The sequence below is a fragment of the Nyctibius grandis genome, chromosome 5, assembly GCF_013368605.1.
Source record: "Nyctibius grandis isolate bNycGra1 chromosome 5, bNycGra1.pri, whole genome shotgun sequence".
NCBI lineage: Eukaryota > Metazoa > Chordata > Aves > Nyctibiiformes > Nyctibiidae > Nyctibius > Nyctibius grandis.
The window spans coordinates 85,055,007-85,074,664 of record NC_090662.1 but is presented as its reverse complement, the minus strand read 5'-3'; the positions used below and the strand labels follow the sequence as shown (position 1 = coordinate 85,074,664).

General features: G+C 40.2%; 1 protein-coding gene across 1 annotated transcript in view; it reads left to right on the top strand.

Annotated features, from left to right (window-relative positions):
* ST8SIA1 (ST8 alpha-N-acetyl-neuraminide alpha-2,8-sialyltransferase 1) overlaps positions 1-19,658 on the top strand; it is a 133,194-nt gene that overhangs the window by 65,050 nt on the left and 48,486 nt on the right. The window contains exons 3-4 of the mRNA XM_068402080.1: positions 10,003-10,112; positions 16,697-16,789. Of these exons, the coding sequence (XP_068258181.1) occupies positions 10,003-10,112; positions 16,697-16,789 (203 nt within the window). The remainder of the gene's footprint in view (positions 1-10,002; positions 10,113-16,696; positions 16,790-19,658) is intronic.

The window sequence follows — 19,658 nt, the reverse complement described above, 5'->3', positions numbered from 1 at the left end:
AGAGTCCCTGAAATGTTTCCTAGCGAACCTTTCTCTGCTCTGATTCCCTTTATCTGCATTTACGTAATTGGAATTGGGGAGAATTGTTTGTTTTTTACTGAAAGAAAGGTCAGTAAATAAATCTGCATCTGTACTATAAAATTTGGAATTTTCAAAGTCTTAAACTCCAAATCTTAATAGATGTCTTAAATGTCTTAAAATGGTGTTAAAATGTCTTAAAATAGTTAGAGACTTCTTCCTTATAAATGAAGCTTTCTTAAGAGGCTTAATTTTTCTCACTAATAGAGAAGAAAAAAAAATATCTGCAAGTATTAAAGAATGTAAACAGTGCTTCTGTGCTGCCAGAAACCAGTCACAGTGTTTCAACTCTGCTCAAACTGTAATTGCAAATTTCCTAGAGAGATCAATCCTTGCTAGTTGTCTTTGATGTCTTTTTAACTAGTGATTCTCAATAGACGTCATTGATTCATCTGAACTATTTAGTGGTAAAGCAAAGGCAAGAAACATTTTTTGATTAGTGGATCTTTTCCTTGTAGAAGCTCATTGTTTAATGTTCTAGATAAATGTAAGTGTATTGCTTTTAAGACAGTCTAAAAAATAAAAGCCAAAGCTTTAAGCTTTGGTATCTATCACATGATAACTAAATCTGTATTTTGGTGCCTGTATAAGTTGATTGATTTCCCTTGCTGCAGCTTCTTATTCATATCAGTGGTATCAGAGGGCCCTCAGGAATTCTGAGAGCCGTTCCTTTGTTTAAGTGTTATTGTCTGTTATGCAAGTAGAATTGGAAGATCTTTATATTTTTTATGAGCTGAAACTAACCTCATTTATTGCATATACTATGTGCTACTAGTGAGATTTTTAGAGAACTTCTTGTTTCTATAGCTGGATGAGCTTTTTAGTAAATCAACCACATACATGCAAATGGGTGTCCTGACACCTTCTTCAGAGTCCTCCTGCGTGCTGTCTTTCCTACCTCCACCCACGTTCAATGCGGGCTATTGTTGCGTTTCACAGTTATTTGTATTCTGCTCATGCAATTGTAGAAACATTCATCCTGCCTCAGTTCTGGCAGCTTTAGGATTGATCTTAAAATGCGTAGGAACTGTGTGTTTGGTTGTGGATTGGTCCTGGCAATAACCTTGAGCATATCTGAAACTGTGTTGAGAAATCCTTTGTAAAGCTGGGAAAATGAGTAGTACTCCTTACTGAACAACAGTCTTGCAAAATTTCCAAATATTTTCCTAGTTTTGCTGACTGTGTGTTGTCCCACACTCTCACAAGAGACTAATTCAACATGAGAATTCATTTTCTACGTCGTCTTACACCAGGCGTACGTAAGCAGATACTCTTTGTTCTGTTTTGGTTGCAGCTTGTTGCTGTTCTTCCATCCAGAAATCACTGAGGGAGAAAGTACAGACAGAATTGGAGGACATTGTCACTGGGCAATCATGTTATTAGTTTTCTGTCTACATTTCTCTAACTGGAATATAGTAGTTATTTGCTTTAACAAAAACTTTTGTGCATGAAAGTTAAAATGTGTGCCTGTATACAGTAACTTCCTCAGGGAGGAAATTGTGCACTACAACGCAGGAGATTAATTAAAAAGTTTATACTGCATTTTCCCATGCCTGCAGAATAACTCATTAAACCCTCATAAAAAGTAACTACTCTTGTTTAATAGACATGCATGACATTAGAAAAGTAGTTTTTCCCCTGTAGTGATTTGTGCTTACCCTTGTTTCCATGAAACACCTTGTCAAAACTCAAAAATGTTTCGATCCCCCTTTTTTTTTAATTTAAGCTTAGAGCATTGTATCAATGTAACCGTATACAGTTTGATATACGTAGCTGTTTGTCTTCTGCTGAGACTTGGAGCAGATTAAGAAAAGAGCAGGGAAAAAGTGAAGGGTTCTTCAAAAGCAGCATCTGAAAGTTAGGTCTCTAAGCCCAAAAGATAAGAGGTTGCTGCTAAGCATTCAGCGTAGTGCAATATTAAATATCTACTGGAATACCTGGAGTGTCTGAACGTCTTTCTGCCATCAAGTGCCAGTGAACTGGGAGGTGAGTTGCTGCCTGGTGTGTAAATTCTGTACAGTGCGAGCATAAAAGTCTGAGTTAGTTGAAATCTAAGTGGGAGGGTGTTATGTACCTACATCTGGAGGTGCTGGCAAAGCAGAGCAGGGCTGAGAATCCCACACAATGGGTGGGGTTTTTCTCTAAGCTCGTCGTGGCATCTGGTGATGTCAGGTGGTAAGGTAAAAGGAAGGATTTGCTGAGTGTTTCTGTGGCTGTTGACAGAGTTTAGTGATTTGACCTATGAATCAAAGTTTATCCTTATTACCACACAGGATAAGGAAAAAAAAATAAATCAAGTTATTAAAGCGTATGAGAAGGTGTTTAGGGAAGCCAACACAGGCAATTATTTACAAATTCTGGTCAAGCTGTTTTTCAAGGAATTTGTACATCATTTTTCCATTTTGTACAGTTTACACGGGACTGAGTTACTCCATGGAACATCTAAATGCAGCTATTTGGAAGGAAACTTAAGTCCTTCTTGAGATCTCCCAATTCAGGAAATGTTAGAAGCTATAACATCTTTCAGAGCAAGGAACACCCTCCCCACTCCCAGTAGGCTGAGTTCCTTCTAATTAATCATGAAACAGTATTTCCTTTTTCTCATTTTTAATCGAAAGTTTGGGGTCCTAGTACATTGCTGGCCATAAAATTTGAATCCAGAAGTCTTCCAGAACTTTGGAATTTCCCACCCATTATTGTCTCCTTGTCTTATAAGTCACATAAAATAGAAGCATTCCCTTCACATTCTCAGAGCTTTCATTGTTTAAAGTGTTGTTTATGATATACCATCAATAGTCTGCTAAAATAAACCGTCACACTCTCCAAATCTGATTTTTTTTTTTTTTTTTAATAATCCCTACACTGTGCTATCCTGGCTGTATGAAGACTGATTCCATTGAATTAAATGCCACAGCAGCAATTTGAAATGTTCTTTTAATTCACAGCAAGTATTCACTTGCAGTGACTTCATGCTGGGTGGAAAGCTATTAGAGAGCACACCGTCTTGAAGTTCCTATTTAAAGTACAGCTTGAACTAAAAGTGACTGCTGGCTAGTTACTGGTACTCTGTGTTTTTTTGTGAATATGCCGGTATGTTGCAAAGCGTTCTCTCTTTTGTGTGTGGTTGCTCTGCAGTTAATATCCCCTGTATCCTTTTGGACATAAGAGGGTTTCCTGCAGCCACAGAGCAATGCGTTCAGTCTCCTAAGTGGTCTTTTGCGATCCTGTGTCCCCATATAAATATTTCATGGGATATTAATCTCATGAAAAACAATACTGCCTGAAGTACTTATCTGTGAAGAGGACAAAGTTTACATGAGCTTTGATGTTTAATTCCACTTCAGTCCTTGGTAGAGACATTGCTGTCATGACTGAGACATGCTTGCATGGTACTACAGAGAAGCTTGACCCACCTGGACCACTTCTCTTTTGTATAAGCAATGAGCTTCAGGTTCAAAATTTGTTAGTTGGCAGTGCCTCTGTGGAGCAAGGAAATGTAAAAAAAAGACGCTAATGAAGGTAGCTGGTGGTTCATTTTAAGATCTCTTATCTCCTAGAGGGATTTTGTAGTCATTCACTGTCACAGCTTCTTCCTGTAATGATTGCTTTGTAATCAAATGTTGGGGTTTGGTAGCATCTGAGTCCAGAATTGGATATTTATTGATACTCATACGCAAAAAAGGCAGTGTGCTACATATCTGGGATCAGTCTGGGAGGGGCTCCATTCTGACCTGTTCCACAAAATTACTGTAACTGTGCTTGTACCTATCCCTCTGCGTTGTGACAGCATTAGCATAGAGCCAAGGTTTTTGACTTGGTTCTTGCTTAACATTTCACACGTTATTTCAAATATTAGTGGAATATAGAGAATTTTGTACAAGTTGTAGCTAGCACACACATTTAGCAAGTCTCAGTGGAACATACATTGTGATTCTGACAGATTTTGCATATGCAAAATATAGCTTTCAACAGTTTCACTACTGTGCTTTTGTAATGCAGCTTTGCATGAACAAAAAGCACTTTAGGAATTATGTGGCATTCGGTAAATCTGCCAATAAAATATCAATGTGGTTTCTTAATATGTTAAAATGCCTACAACATTCGCTCAAGATTAATGATGTGGAAAAGATTTTCTCCCTTTCCAGCACTCACACATAGACATTTTCTTTCTAATTGACGTTTCTTCTGTTTCTCTACAGAGAGATGAGTTCTAAATTGTTGTTAAAATTTTAAATGCATTTCAAACTTTGTGCAGTTGTTTCAATCAGTTACTACAAACAGAAAGGCCAGACTGAGAAATAGGTGTATGATAGAAAATGCCTGAAGTTATTAATTACTACATGCAAGACCTTTTAGATAACCGTGTACCAAATTTTAAAGGAAATCTTCTTGGAAAAAAAGTCCATCTTTTATTTTTCAAAATTTTCAGTTTTCACTTAAAACCCCAAACCCTAATCCTGAGCATTTTTTGATGAAAACAGTTATTTTTCCTGAGAAAATACAAATTACTTCTAAAGGATAGAAGGAATGTCAGTTGTCTCCCTGTGGTGGCATAGCGTAGGAGGTGGGCTGAAAAGTCCTTCCTCTTTTAGGAGGAGCAGCTGTGATCCTGACCACTGTGATGTTCATTACCTTTGCTGTCAGTGGTTACTCCTTGCTCTGGGCTGCTGTACTGGGGTCAGGGCAGGACTGGGGCAGTTTGGTGGAGAGCAGTGAGTGAAAAGCAGGGAACCACAGCTACCCTCCACATCTCCTTATAGAGAATATGCCTTCCCTGGCATTGAAGGTTTTTGGAGCCGGTTGCCGTCAAGCTGTCATGTCTTGACAGCTCTGTAGGAGGAACAAAAGGCCCATCAGACCGAAGATGATTTGTAAACAATGAAGAAGGAGCGTTTGCCACCCTGCCATGTTTGACAGTGTAAAAAAACAGCGCCGCGTTACCTGTGGCTGACACACAGAGAGTTATGCTTTGAAATGTCAGCTACTTCCTTATGCAAAGGTGCAAGAAAATGTTTTGTTAATAGCTGAATTTGGCTTCTCGTTAACTCTCGGGGCTTTGCTGGCTCTTTAGGAAAATCAGTAGAACATTGCCCTTCTCATCAGGATGCTGCTTTCTCAAAAGGGACAGTAAAATCGGGGCATCTCTTGCAAATTCAAAAGTGCTTCTTTAAAATCCATTTTATTCTGATTTATGTTCTCAGTTTTTTCAATGTTTTTGACATCTTCAGCATTAAATCAGAGGCTGAATACTGTAATTTTTTGCTGTTTTCCCAGTAAGAACTTGGTTGCTGATTAGAGTCTTTGGCAGGGAGTGGGCAAAAATTAATGCATTAACAACCTAACAATGAAATCAAAGTGAATTAGAGGAGCATTATCTAAAATAAATTATATTTTTTTGGTACTGTGTAATGTTCTTTTAACTGATGATAGTGATTTATTTCTACTTAGATGAATGATGAAACTAATCAGTGAATTGCTGGATAGATGCTTTGTTAAATTAGTCCCTTATTCAATTGGGAGTCTTTAATCTATTGCTTGGTGTGCTTATTTGTCATTGAATTCACAGGGGAGTGTGCAGGTTCTTCTTTCATTTACATGAATATGAGCTAGAACATCTTCATTGATTATCAGTGGAGTTTCATTGTTTTAAACCAGGGAAAATGAGTCTCTCTTTGGTTTGGTTTGGAGATGCCTTTTAAAAACCACCTTATGGAATCCTTTCTAAAATGATTTTAAACTTAGTTTTAAAGGGAGTTCATCCCGCTTATTTCCAATATGCGAGGTGTTTTTAGTTAACAGTATTTGCGAATTCTGTGGTAATGATTGCTTAAAAAGGGGGATGAGTTGGTCATTTATTTTTACATTTTCTCTTATTACACTAGATGAACTGGTGCTGTGCTATTTTTTTCTAGTCCACTTGCAGGACTCTGGCTGTTCATTAAAATTTTATGAATGAAGAAAATAACAAATGTGATGACAATTAAAATAATAGAGTTTCAGGAAGCTAATATTAATGGAAATGCTTTTGTTACAACTTTACAGTCCAAAGCTAGCATTTGTTAGGCCAGCTTACAATTCTAAGGAGAAAAACAACAGAGCTTTTTGTGAGCATTTAGCATAAATGACAGCTGGGTCGCCACAGTGTGGGAACTTATATGCTGTTAACTATGAACTGACAATTTGCCTAGCAAAGAGTTACGCTGTGGGAGGTAAAGAAGAAAAGCATGAGAAGGGTTTTATAAGTCCTGTGAAACATATTTTGCTGGTAATAGAAACCTAGAAGCAAACTTGGGTTTACTATGTAGTATTATCTCCAAATAGCACCATCACCTTAAAAATATAACATTCTTGATTGAAAATTGCCGCTTACTGAAATTACAAGTAATGCCCAAGTCTGTTTTACAAAAAAAGTAAAACCGTTTTAATTCTGGAGGAAGTTGTAGCATTATTCTAACTAACTCTTCAACCCCAACATTAACATTCAAAAAATCCGAAGACAGTTCAAAAAATCTGAAGGCAGACCACCCACACTATGAAGATAGTATAAGATCACTTGGCATGAGGAAACAGATCATTATTGGAGTCCATCTTTGATGTTTTTTACTCTTAGAAGAAAAAAATAACTCCAGTTTCCATAATTAATTAAATATTAAAATCAACCTTAAATCCACAGTGCATAAATTAAATGTTAAAATCAACCGTAAATCCACCTTGACAAGCCAGCTGTAGGAACAGCAAGAGGATGCAGGAAAACATCTTGAAAGCCTAGCAGTGGTGTGGAAAGCTAGTAACAAGCTGAGTAATTCCACTACATGTTAGGGCTGGAGCTTCCTTTTGGTTAATTATGTTGCAATTTTGCCTAACCTGTCTGCACCTCATATTTTGGACAGCCCAAAGGAAGGGATAAGCTGAATGCATATGGGAAGTCACAGAATGAAGCCCGCAGCATTTTAGCTTTGAAGAGCCTCTGAGTGCTGTTATCTGTACTATCTGTGCCATGAGCATCCTTTGGCTGTGGAGGGGAGGGAAGCATGCCATCCACGCTACTGTCCCCTGCAGTGGGTTGGGTATGCTGCTGATAACTAGATTACAGGACGGTGATTTCCCAACAATTTTAAGGCCCAGGATGCTCTTCCTTTGAAAGAGGGAAAAGAGAAATGCCTTTTGCAGAGAATGAAAGGAAACCAAAAGTTTCGTAGTCTCTTATGGGCAACACGCGAGTTTAAGACTTGTATGATTTGTGTATGACGAGGCAGTTTGTTTGGACAAATAGGCTCAGGGCAGAGTTCCTGAAATGCTCCTGCAGTCTGAGCAATAATACAGATCTGTGATTTAAATGTTTGAAGAAAAGTCATGTGCAAGATAACAAGTGCAAGTTTCTCTCGGGTCATGCTAAGCAATTGCTCTTCATTAAACTAAAAGCAGCTGAAATCCCACCAAGCAGCAAGGTCACTTAATCCTTAGGCCTTTACAAACCCTGCCACCGTTATGGTACTGGAACTAGGTCTTTTGCATACCTTCTGTAGAAAGTTTGTAACTGGTCTTTTGGAAGCTGCATCTGCTGAACATTTTAAGCTAAATGTAGACTGTGTCTGATGTCTGTGCTATGTCCTGAATTTTCAGTACTTTGCTCTGGGAGGCAAAAGCATCTGTGGGCTTTTGTGGGCATGGTGGCTTTTCAGAGAACTGTGTTCAGCCTGGTTTTCCTCCTATGTCCATAAAGCGAGTGGATTTCTTCGCAGGTTAGGCAGAGGGACAACCACCATGGTGGTTTTATCTGCCCCTTCTACTTTCCTTTGGCTCCCTCAAGTCACCCTGGCAGCCCTGATGTTCTTTTGTTTCTTGGACTCTCTGAAGGATGAGAGTTTCAAAGCTTCATGTGCTTTTGGAAACAAAAGTATGTATGCAAATGACAGCTAATATTATAATCTTTGAGCATAACAGGATATAAGCCTCCCTTGAAGGACAGCAAGTCATCTTGAGCAATATCAAAGGCTGTTTGCAACTCACAGAATTTCAAAGCATTTAGTAACTCCTGAATGTTCATTTTGGGGGTCTAAAATCACTCAACATGTACTAAAGTCACGTAATTTATGTGACGGTGTGTCCACAACTCTTAAAAGTAAGACTTAATGGCTGCTGTCTTTGTCTGTCATTTGTCGCAGCCTTGCCCTTGTATAACTAGCTCTCTTGGAAGGAGCTTTGATATATCTTGAGTAAGAAAGGTACTGTTATTTATAAAACATCTCTCTTCTACATTTCCTCCTATTCCCACCCCTCCACCTTCCCTTACTAAGCATGTGAGCTCTCATTTGGTCAGGGTCACCTCAGAGACGAGATGTGCTTTGAATTTCAAGATACATTCCTAGTTCAATAACTGTGTAAATTAAAAAATGTTCTTGAGAAGGCAGATGCAGGACAAGAATGCAGCTGCATACCCAGTATTGCTCTGCCGTGCTATCACTGGATTCCTAACGGTGGCCGGGCTTCAGGAAACTAAAATTTATTTTTCTGCTTTAGCATATCTTAATCCAGAGTTAGGATAAGAAAAATGCTTTAATATTTTTCATTACAAAGCAGGTTGTGGCTTTATACTAGCCAAATGGAATTTAGTTTTCTGAGAAAAGAAGATAAAGCAAATAAATTAAGGAAGAAGAGAAATAAGACATTAGAAATACTTCCTAACAAATACAGGTTTGTGTTATAATGCTGGATCTGTTTTCTGGACCATATACACTGTGATAATGCCTCATGAATACATGATGCAATGTTAGATGTTACTCTGTACATGTAAGTGAGGACAAGTGCTGCCACCGTTCTACGTTGTCCTCCCAGAGAGGAGAATTGTTTTGCGGCGCTGCTTCCTGTCACTGTGGTATTTGCATTCTTGGAGGCCTGTGCAGTAACTTCTGTCTCTACTGCCAAGTCAGGTTTTGACAGGTTTGATAAATAAAAAATCCCTGCACAATTTTTTGCATGAGGAGAATATTAACTCTTGTACTGTAGACAAATTCAATTCTATAACTAAATCACACTGCTTTAAATTCACATGTCTTTTCACTGCCTTTTTTTTTTTTTTTTAAATATGCTGGGCTGCACTGATGCACTATGTGCTGCTTAAATGACTGTCCCAACCTCACTAAAGGTGAATGACTTGGGGCTGACAGGAAGACATCCCACCCGTAGTTTTGAGATCCTCTGGAATAAAGACGACTATACAGATCTGATTTATTACTGTGTTTGATGCGTAAGATAGCATGACAATTTGACCTTGCACTTTAATGCCCTGTTAAGATGCTACAAGAGCTGCTTAGTTAAAATGGTCCCTTTCTAATTTTAATTTATGCTGTGTCTGGGCAGCTGAGTGTTTAAGGAGTGGCTGTCAAGCTCTCAATATCTTTGCCTAAGGCTTTGGAGTGACCTGTCTGAGCAACGCAACCATGGAGGGAGCCAGGGTGATTTCTGATTCCCAGTGCCCTCCTGTCATCACCTCATTCCCTGTTCCTTCCTTCCTTTCTTCCCCAGAGCTGTCCTGTGTATATCAGCTCAGGAAGGTCACTTTCATGGATTTTTTTTTTTTTCCTGTTTGCCTTTTTCTGCTGTGTCCTTGCAGCTTGGCTAGAAGGCTCACTCTGCCTGGCTTGGTCAGTATCTGCATCAGGGCTGTAGGCAGTTTTCGTTTTGCAGAGATGTTATCTTCTGTATCATGTTTGTTGCATCCTGATTTGGGGAGTGGGAATAAGACCTGTCCTATGTCTACTTACCAGCTAATTTCTGTACTTCCATCCCCCGGCCCCAGCACCTAATTCTCCCTTTCCTTTCATCACTTTGAGCCCTGCCAGCTCCCCGGGTTCTCCAGGAGCGGCCGCTACAAAGATGTGTGTGTTCTCCTCTGTAAAACCGGTCCTTGTTTTGTGTTGCTAGGCTACTCCCTTCCAGCTGCCACTGAAGAAATGCTCCGTGGTGGGAAACGGTGGGATCCTGAAAAAGAGCGGCTGCGGCAAACAAATAGATCAAGCGGATTTTGTCATGCGGTAAGACAGAAACCTCAATGACACATTGTCTCCCCTTCCCCCTGCTAAGCCTTGGACTTTTCAAAGCTATTCAGTTGTGATTAATCAATTATAATTTGCCTTGTTCCCCCACTCCCCCACCCCTTTGCAGGATGCTTTACACAAGTGATTTGGGTAAAAGTGTAAGGAGAGGCAAAAAAAGAGAGTTTTGCCTGGCTTCTGTGAATGTGTGTGTAGTGTGGGGCCAGTCTGGAGGTGGAGGGGTTAAGGTTGTGACAGATTGTGCAGCGTCACAGAGAGGTACTGAAGAGCTGCTTCTCTCTTTAATTATGCAGCGTTAGGCAGGATCTCATCCTGCAATGTGCTCTGTCCTCTGCAACTCTAAATGCTGTCATATGCAACCCATTGAACTCAAGATGAGTAGGTACTGATTTATGGGGCAAGGCCTGTGAAATAAGTTGGAACAAGCTTATTTCTGTGTTTTTCATCTCTCAAGACTGATTTCTAGATGACCTGTGTGAGGAAAGGCCAAACCTCTTGCCTTGATGCAGGGTTTTTTGGTTTCTTCACATTTCCTTTCCCTCCAGCCTTCCTGAAGTTATAAGAACCTGTCAGGAGGGATGTTGAACCAGCTACTGCTTTCATGATTGAATTTGGCACTTTCTAGGTCTGCGTTCTTTAAGGAAGAAAGTCAGAAATTAGTTCCTCCCTGTTAAACATGAACAAGAAAAACATTGTGAGGGAGAAACTAGAGGAATGCTCCTAAAGAGATGAGAAAGGGAGTTTCTTTGGGTTTTGAGATGGATGCATAATGAACACCCACTTTAGCAAGTATTATTAGATCCTGGTGGCTTATTATAAAGCCATACAAATTTGCTGCAAACCAAACAGTATTACTGTAATTTCTGGTTTGCATCTCAAAGACCAAAAATTGCTTCAACGTTAAAGCAAAGAAGTACAAGAAACTAATGGCAAAAGGAAACATATACTTAGAGCATTCACAGAAGAGAAGATGTAAGGCACAGGAGGAGAGAGGCAGTGTGGTTATTGCCATTACTGCAAAACTCCTTAGGTGTTCCACAGACTAAATATAAGAAACTGCAGGGTATATACCATAGTAATATTCTCTAGATGCAGTGGGAAATTGAAATGCTGTAGGAGCAATCAGTTACAAAAACAATAGAAACTTTTTTTTTTTAAAAAAAATCAGCAGTTGTTGTGGCTTGAGCATAAAAATCTTTTTCTCTCTAGGGAGAGTAAAGCAACCATTATCTGTGCAGCCATATTTATGGAAAATGTTTTGGTACTTTTGGGTTAGAAGCTTATATACTACCGGGAGAAAATATTTTTATAGCAGGTAGAAGATAAGATTTAGTTGATCTATTCTAAATCTGATTTCTGTAATCTGAGAGCTGAGAGAGAAAGAGCACAACAGTGACTTGCATAATGTTTCATTTTTTAAAAAGAAATTTGTGTAATATCTTTAAAGTATTTCCGCAGTGTGAAATGTCATGCCAGGTTTTGCCTTTGTTCTTTTCTTCCATTCACATGCTTTTTGATTTCACTTAAGTGTATTTCCCTAGGCTCTGTCATAAGACTGCAGCCATCTTCTCTGATATATTGTAATCACTGAGGTTAATTAATGAGTTTAAACTCATCTCGTTGCTGAGCATCTTCTACAAACACAGTTGTACCAACACAGAGATTAAAAGACCAGCAGTTTTCAGCCCCTAAGGCGCAGCACAGTGCATCTGCAATGAAAAAGGTGCATGGCATATGGTCTACATGTTTAGGTAGTGTGGTTATAATAGGCTCTTCTTCTGATACCTGGCTGGTTTTCAAGTTTGTAATCCTTATTTCTAAGAAGAAATTTTGATTTGCCCTCTCCCTTCCTGATAATGCATACTTTGAGAGAAGTGTTGAGTACTAAACCCTAAGCAATGTTTTTGTCTGTATTTTGACAGGAGACACATTTTCTTGGCTTTAGATTTTGAAGAAATATTTCTACATCTCGCAATTCTCCCTTTCACCAACCACTTTCCATGGCCCTGCTGTGGTTTGTACGTCTCCCAGAGAGAGGGTTTCTCTCTGTAAAATAGCAGCGGATTGCGGAGAGTTCTCTGAGCTGTTTGCTGGTGAATTTCTTCCAAAACTAGAAGCAAATTGTCACTATTCCAAGTTGACTAGTGGCTGTCCTGGTTTGGAGAGGCCAAGCTGTTATCTTTTAATCACGCTGTGCCATGTCATCTAGCCATACAAGCCCAGGTGGAGCTGAGGAGGTTAAATATGGTGACACTTTGGGGTTTGTAGGCAAGTCCACAGAAACATGGCTTTCAGCTGCTTTATGCAATTATTGTCTTGCTGTTGGCCAGGATGCCACAAAGGAATAAAAATGACTGTTTCAATTACATATTAAATTCATATTAGTCCCTAGTGTTTAGTGTATGTGCGTATATAACGTTCTAAAATAGCTAGGTAGTCACATAGCATCTACCAAATGCACATGCATCAGACAAATTGCCTGGATTCTGCGCACCTGGGGGACATGTCTGGGCCAAACCCAGAAGAGCCATTTCTGCCTGGTGAGGGTTGAAGGATCCCTCTCATTTTACCCTTGCAGCTGTTTCTACCTATTGAGTTGGAAGGTCTCAGATGTGAAAAAGGCACACACAGACTGTTGTGCCTGTTGGTGATTTTTTCCCCCCCCCGCCCCCCACCTAAACGTTGGGTCTAAGTCATACTAGTCTTCTATATAGAAGTCCAATATGTTCCACTCTTCCATTTAGGGTCATGTCAAAAATGCTGGCGTAAACGCTGTCGTGGTACTTCCTTCTTCCCTGCACATTCATGTATTTACTCCTCAATGCCAGGACCAAGAGTAAAATAACTAAAAAGACCTTTCTTGGGATGAATCTTTTGTTTCTTGGTGTGTTCCTCACCTGCATAACACTTGGCACTCTGCTGACCTGTTCAAGAAAATAATCTGAAAGGCCAAGAAGCTTCTGTCAACCAACTGATTTCTTACTGAGTTTCCTCTGGATACTCAGGCCATTTCTTAATATTTCATGCAGAACAAACTAGGAATGAGACTTACTAATGAAAGGAATTAGATGTGTTTAAATAATGCGTCTGGGAATGGCTTGTGAAAGACATTTCATTATTGAAATGTTAAGATGATACAAACTAGGGAGAGGTCTTGGTCCTTTGTAGTGCTTTTAAATAAACTTCAACCAAAAATGGCTTCTTAAAAGCTTGCCCTATGAGTTTGTGTTTATTCAAATCAGAGAGCATTAAACTGTAATCTGCCAGAGGTCATTTATGCCATCTTTCTGCTCTGAGGCAAATCACCTATATACCTTGCTTCACAAATATTTGTTTGACCTGCCATTGAAAACTGCTACTAAGAGGATTTCTACTGCCTCTCCGAATAGTACTAATCTGATTAATTTGTATCCTACCCAGTTCAGGTGCAGGAAGCAACCTATTGCCACTTTTATTTTATTTTATTTTATTTTATTTTATTTTATTTTATTTTATTTTATTTTATTTTAGTAAACCTTTCTCAATTTTAAAAGTTTTATTATTCTTTATGTCTTGGAATTAAACTTACCCAGCGTAGGGGAAAGGGACCTGGGGGTCCTAGTGGACAACAGGATGACCATGAGCCAGCAGTGTGCCCTTGTGGCCAAGAAGGCCAATGGCATCCTGGGGTGTATTAGAAGGGGTGTGGTTAGCAGGTCGAGAGAGGTTCTCCTCCCCCTCTACTCTGCCCTGGTGAGGCCGCATCTGGAATATTGTGTCCAGCTCTGGGCCCCTCAGTTCAAGAAGGACAGGGATCTGCTAGAGAGAGTCCAGCGCAGAGCCACGAAGATGATTAAGGGAGTGGAACATCTCCCTTATGAGGAGAGGCTGAGGGAGCTGGGTCTCTTTAGCTTAGAGAAGAGGAGACTGAGGGGTGACCTCATTAATGTTTATAAATATGGAAAGGGCAAGTGTCAAGAGGATGGAGCCAGGCTCTTCTCAGTGCCATCCCTTGACAGGACAAGGGGCAATGGGTGCAAGCTGGAACACAGGAGGTTCCACATAAATATGAGGAAAAACTTCTTTACGGTGAGGGTGACCGAACACTGGAACAGGCTGCCCAGAGAGGTTGTGGAGTCTCCTTCTCTGGAGACATTCAAAACGCGCCTGGACGCGTTCCTGTGTGATATGGTCTAGGCAATCCTGCTCCAGCAGGGGGATTGGACTAGATGATCTTTCGAGGTCCCTTCCAATCCCTAACATTCTGTGATTCTGTGATTCTAGACTGTCTTTTTTTTTTTTCCTTTCCCTTCTCAATGACTGCATTTTGTGAAACCTCTTATTTTGATTCCTCTTTTCTGGCTTCTTTTTAATTTGTCTAGCTTCTCTTAAATTGTGGTAGACCAAACTAGAAGCTGTTTCCTAACTGAGAGCTCAATTTATTGTGCACATCTTAACAAATGTAGTCATGAGAAGGAGAAAACATTCCTGGAAATCTTATTTTTCTTGAGGAATGTGGTTGAATTCATCTATGTTCCATATAGGTGAGACTTTGCTGTCCTTTTCCTTGGCACTTCCTGGTGATATGAATTTAAGAATATGGTTTTGAGAGCTGGTATTTGTATGCAAATACATGCAGATTTAGCACTGCTGTGTTTTCTTCCTTAGGGAACGTGGGATGTTTTGCAGTAACAAAAATTGCAGGGAGTATACCGTGTGCACGCTAGTGCCCTCTCTGGGCACTGACATTGCACAAACTGTAACGTGGGAATTTGTGCAGCCTCATTTGCTGCATTCTGCTGTTGCAAGCGCCTGGATCCCTTCTCCAAACACTGCAGAGGTCAGTGAAAATGTGAACGGACGCAGCAACTGCTGTGGAAGCAAGAGCTTTCCTTGTGACAAGACTGATTTTCCCAGCGTGGCGGAAGCGTATGCCAACCTCTAATGCAACAGCCCAACAGTTTCTGCAGTAGCCACTGGAAACTGCTGTAAAAACTGAACCGTAACTCACTTCCCCAGCTCCCACCTCTCACTAGTGTAGGAAATGGGCCTCTGAATTGTTAAGATTAAAAAGTCGGATAAGCAACTCATTGTTGGACTCAAGGGTTTCAACTCATGCCAGCTGCCTGGAGGATGCACACAGAAGAAGTCGAGGGCTACAGAGAGTTTAACGGAGAGGATGGTGAGAAAAATGTTGTAGGTCTTCACAGGTGTAAGACCTGCAGCAAAGGAACCCGTGTCTCCCTGGTACTGGGAGGAGAAGTCATGAACATGAAACAACTCTTTGTGCTGCTGCCTGCCCCCTTCCAGTGCTGGGGCCTCATCCTCCATGGGGGTGGTTGTCTGCAGAGCTGAAAGCAACCATGGGCTGCTTGACCCTCTTCTTTAGGGTCAGCATTTGCTGAGCACGTGCTCTTGCTGGGAGCAGGAAGAGGCAGGAGCTGGAGCCTGAGCATGCCTCCCTCCTTTCCTTACCTCGGGCGTTCCTTGTCTGTGCTGTGCTTTTCCAGCGTGCTGCAGAAAAACAATGAAACCAGCATGTGCAAATGGGGATGTCTTGATTCGATAGTTGAACTTAAAAATTGGAGGGCAAATTTGGTTATGGTAGAGCCCCAAACTTTTTTTTTTAAAAAACCCCAGCAAAACCCCATAACACAAAAAATCAAAAGTCTTTTTCTGGAAAAATTCCAAATTCTGCTTGTCTCTGAGAATCCTGGTTTTATTTTTGCCTTTTAAGCATTAAAAATATTGTTCGTATCTTTGATTTTAAAAGTTGGATAAATTTGCAATGAAAAATGTTTTGACACCAATTTTTGGTGTAATTTCTATGCATTGAGTAGATTTCTCCTGACTGTAATATTTGGAGCAGTGCATAGGCTTGGATACTGTTTGACTATATTTTCATCTTTATCTGCTGCGCCTGCCTTCTTCTCCTAGGTCTTTACTGTGGAGCCTTTAGGACTATTCATTGTCTGGAAGTTTCTTTCTACTTCTGTTTTTTGGAGTCTTGTCTCTCTGCTTTCTGAAGTAAATTAGCTCAGTCACTTTCTCTTTATTACCTTTTCACCCTGCCCACCAGAACAAGGCTGTGAGCGGAACAGAGATGCACATATTTAAATAGACACTTAAAATTTTTCTCTGTGTTTTTTTGTTAAATTTTGTACGCGGAAGATACCCCACAGCGTAATATTGAAAATGCCCGTCACCTGGTGTTTGCAAGACATGTAATGCTTGTAATGCCACAGAGTGGTAACAGTTTGGAGCCTGATACTAGAAAGCAAGACAGAACAGGGTGAAAAGCAGAACTTTAAAAGAGTTTGGAAAAAAAGGTCTTTGCTAGAGATAATAACGGCCTCTTCCACAGCCTTCATCCTGTCAGAGGTGCCAAGTCTGTCTTTGTTTTTGCTTAGTAGTTACATAAGATCATCTGCAAAAGGTTTTATTTCTACTTTTCCCCACTATCTGGTATAAGAATGTCCTATTGTGCTTATACGTGTGGTACAGTAGGGAACATTTGTAGACTGAGGTTGAAGCCTGTCAGTCTTGAATGTAATTTAAAGTCTTGACTGTCTTTCTGTGCACAGGTGCAACCTTCCTCCTCTATCCAGTGAATACAGCAAGGATGTTGGATTGAAAACCCATCTGGTGACGGCAAATCCCAGTATAATTCAGAAAAGGTAGAGAGCGTATTTTTCCTTCTCTAGTTGCGGGAAATAAAAAGAAAAATGCTTCATCTGTGTTACAGATATTAGTGCATCAGAGTTATGTTCTTTATGATCTTCTGATCCTGGAAAAGGATCTGGAAAAGATTAAATGGGCAATGGTTTGGTGTTAGGTGAAATAATCTAAGACTAAACCCCTGATCCTTTCACTGTAAGCAGGGTGACTAAGGGAGGCTAGCTTCTTGCAGAGCTATTTCTTCTACCATACTCCCCGCAGTGCTCCCGCTCCCTCCCTTTACCATGAGTTGGGCACGTGCCAGACGTGCTTTGGCTGCTCCCAAGCCAGGCATGTATTGATGGGTGGCCCAAACTACTCTGCTGGTCAGGCCATTTGGCTGCTGCATCCCACAGTTAATGGAAATGATAATTTGGGTTTCTCTTTGCTCCACCACTGATAACCTCTGGGTCCTTACTGTTTTTGTATTAGTTGTTTGATATTGACTTACGGGTACAAAAGTGGTTAGGATGGAACTGATTGGCAGGTTGTCATCATACAAGCCTCGCTTTCTTAGGAAACTGGGACAAATTTTTGTTGTTTATTAGAGTTGGTTGAAATTTTCCAAATGTCAGTAGCTGATGAGAGAGGGAAAGCGGGGGGGAGAGAAGTCAACGCCATCTCTCTGATTTTGCCTTCCTGAATTTTAATTGCTATGTTATTTGTTTATCACCCAGAAAGAGGTAGGCTGTTCTCAGGCAGAGCAATGTCTGGTAGTAACCTGCCATGTTCACTGAAAAACACAGAGAAAAGGCATAAACTAAGAGGATGAACAGGAAATGATAAAGCATAAAAAAAGGTATAATGCAGGTACTGGAAGGTGAAGGATTTTTTTTGTGAAAAGAAGCAAAGCAGGGAAATAAAATGAATAATAGAAAGCCAGCTGTTTCAGAAAGAAGAAAGGCACAGACTTGGAAATGGACGTCTGATGGTATTTAAATGTAATATTTTTCCTCTCTGTCAGGAATTGAAGGGTTCTCTAGTTTTGTGTGTAGAAAAGATAACAGTCTTTGACAGAGTAGAAAAGAGAGGGCAAGCAAGAGGGAAATGGAGCAGTAATCAGCTTCAAGAGCTGATTCCAGGCAGAGAGTGTCTGAATAGGAGAAAGCACAGAAGTGCTTGTGGGATGAGATCAAAGCAAACCAAGCAGAATGGGCAGAGGGTGGTACCAGGTGCCAGGCGAGAAGAGGGAGCTGCTCAGGGCAGTGGACCTGAAGATGAGGAATCTGAAAATCCTGTGGGACGTAGATGGCTAATGAGGTTGATTTAAGAAGTGGGATGAAATGGCCAGAACATCCCATGAAGGAAAGATCATCAGTTTAGCCATGGCATTTTGCAAAAAATGAAGAGGAGCAGTGTGAAACATGAAGCTTACAAAGAATTTTACAGTTGTCAAGGCAGAGGATTATTAAACGCATGGATATTTATTTTGCACCCTCCCTTCCATCAAGGCCTAGAGCGGAAAGCTCGCTGTGCTTAGTATTTTTGAACAGAAGAGGAAAAGGAAAAAGAGTTTTAGTGATGCTGCAAGGGGAGACTGTGGAGTTATCCAGCAAGAATGAAGGGAAGGAGTGAGCAGATGGCTGAAGAAGCATATGGAGAGAGTGAGATGCTACTTTGTGAGAGGGGGTTATCACAAGGAGTGGAGGGAGGGGGAAATGAGAAAAGAGAAAGGGAGGAAGGAATAGACGGGGAACAGGAAATGGGATTGTGTTCAATGTCAGTTTTCAAAGTGAGTGGATGATAACTGCAATGCAAGACCTTTGATGAGAAAGTAATGTGGGATGTATATGCATGTGTATCGAGTAGGAGGAGATATGCAACCAGTAACTGAGAATGACACAGAGAACAAATTCATAGCACTGAAAATTGGCAGAAACCTCCTCTGAGGCTTAGAGCTCTTGAGAGATCTGACACTTTGCTTCCTCTGCCTGGTCAGGAAGAGATTTTTTTAAAAAAAAATAATGTTTTACTTATGTTTCCTGTTTGCTGTGCAAACTCATTATTTTACCTCCTGTGTGTTAAGTTAGAGTTGAAAAAAAAAAGGTTAAATCTTGGAAGTTAAAATAGAAAAAAAGATGACTACGCTGTCAACAAATAATCAATTTCTGTGGAAAGAAGCTTTTTAAGGAATTAAGACTGCTTGTAAGTCCAGACTTTTATGAATTCAACGACGTTCAGATTGGTGGCTGATATGTATCTGTTTCTAAGCTATAAGTTAACTAGCTTCACATAGTGTTATTATTCATTATCACTCTTCCCCTTTCATCCTTACTTTCAGTAGGACGATATTGATGAGTCTTAACATCTCAATTATCTCTCGAGTGCGTTACGGCAGGTTTAGTGAATTGATCCTGCAACACCATTCATGGCTTCTAAAAGGTTTATCCTTACCAGATAATTTATGATGAGGCAGATTGGATAGGGCAAAGTTTTGATATCAGGGATGTGGAGGCAATTTTCTGTGTTGTTCTAAAACCAGAATTATTGCCTTTAGAAAACTAAATTGTTGATAGTAATTATTGCAGAATGATATCTGAGCTACCACCTTTTCCCTCTAGACTTACAGCCTTAGGATGGGAGAGTCAAGATGTTAATCTGGGAGGACATTTACTTTAGAGATACCTTCTAAACATTGCCTTTTGGAAAACTTAGGGATCAGGCTCCTACTCCATTTTCAGCAGGAAATGTGACTGTGTGGGTAGTACGGTTTTCACTTGTAAAAATATTGTGCTCAATTCTCATTTGGGTTTGAAAAATGATGAGGAATTTCCTACCCTGACTTTGCTTCATATAATACAGGAGTACTGACAATAGACGACTTATGAT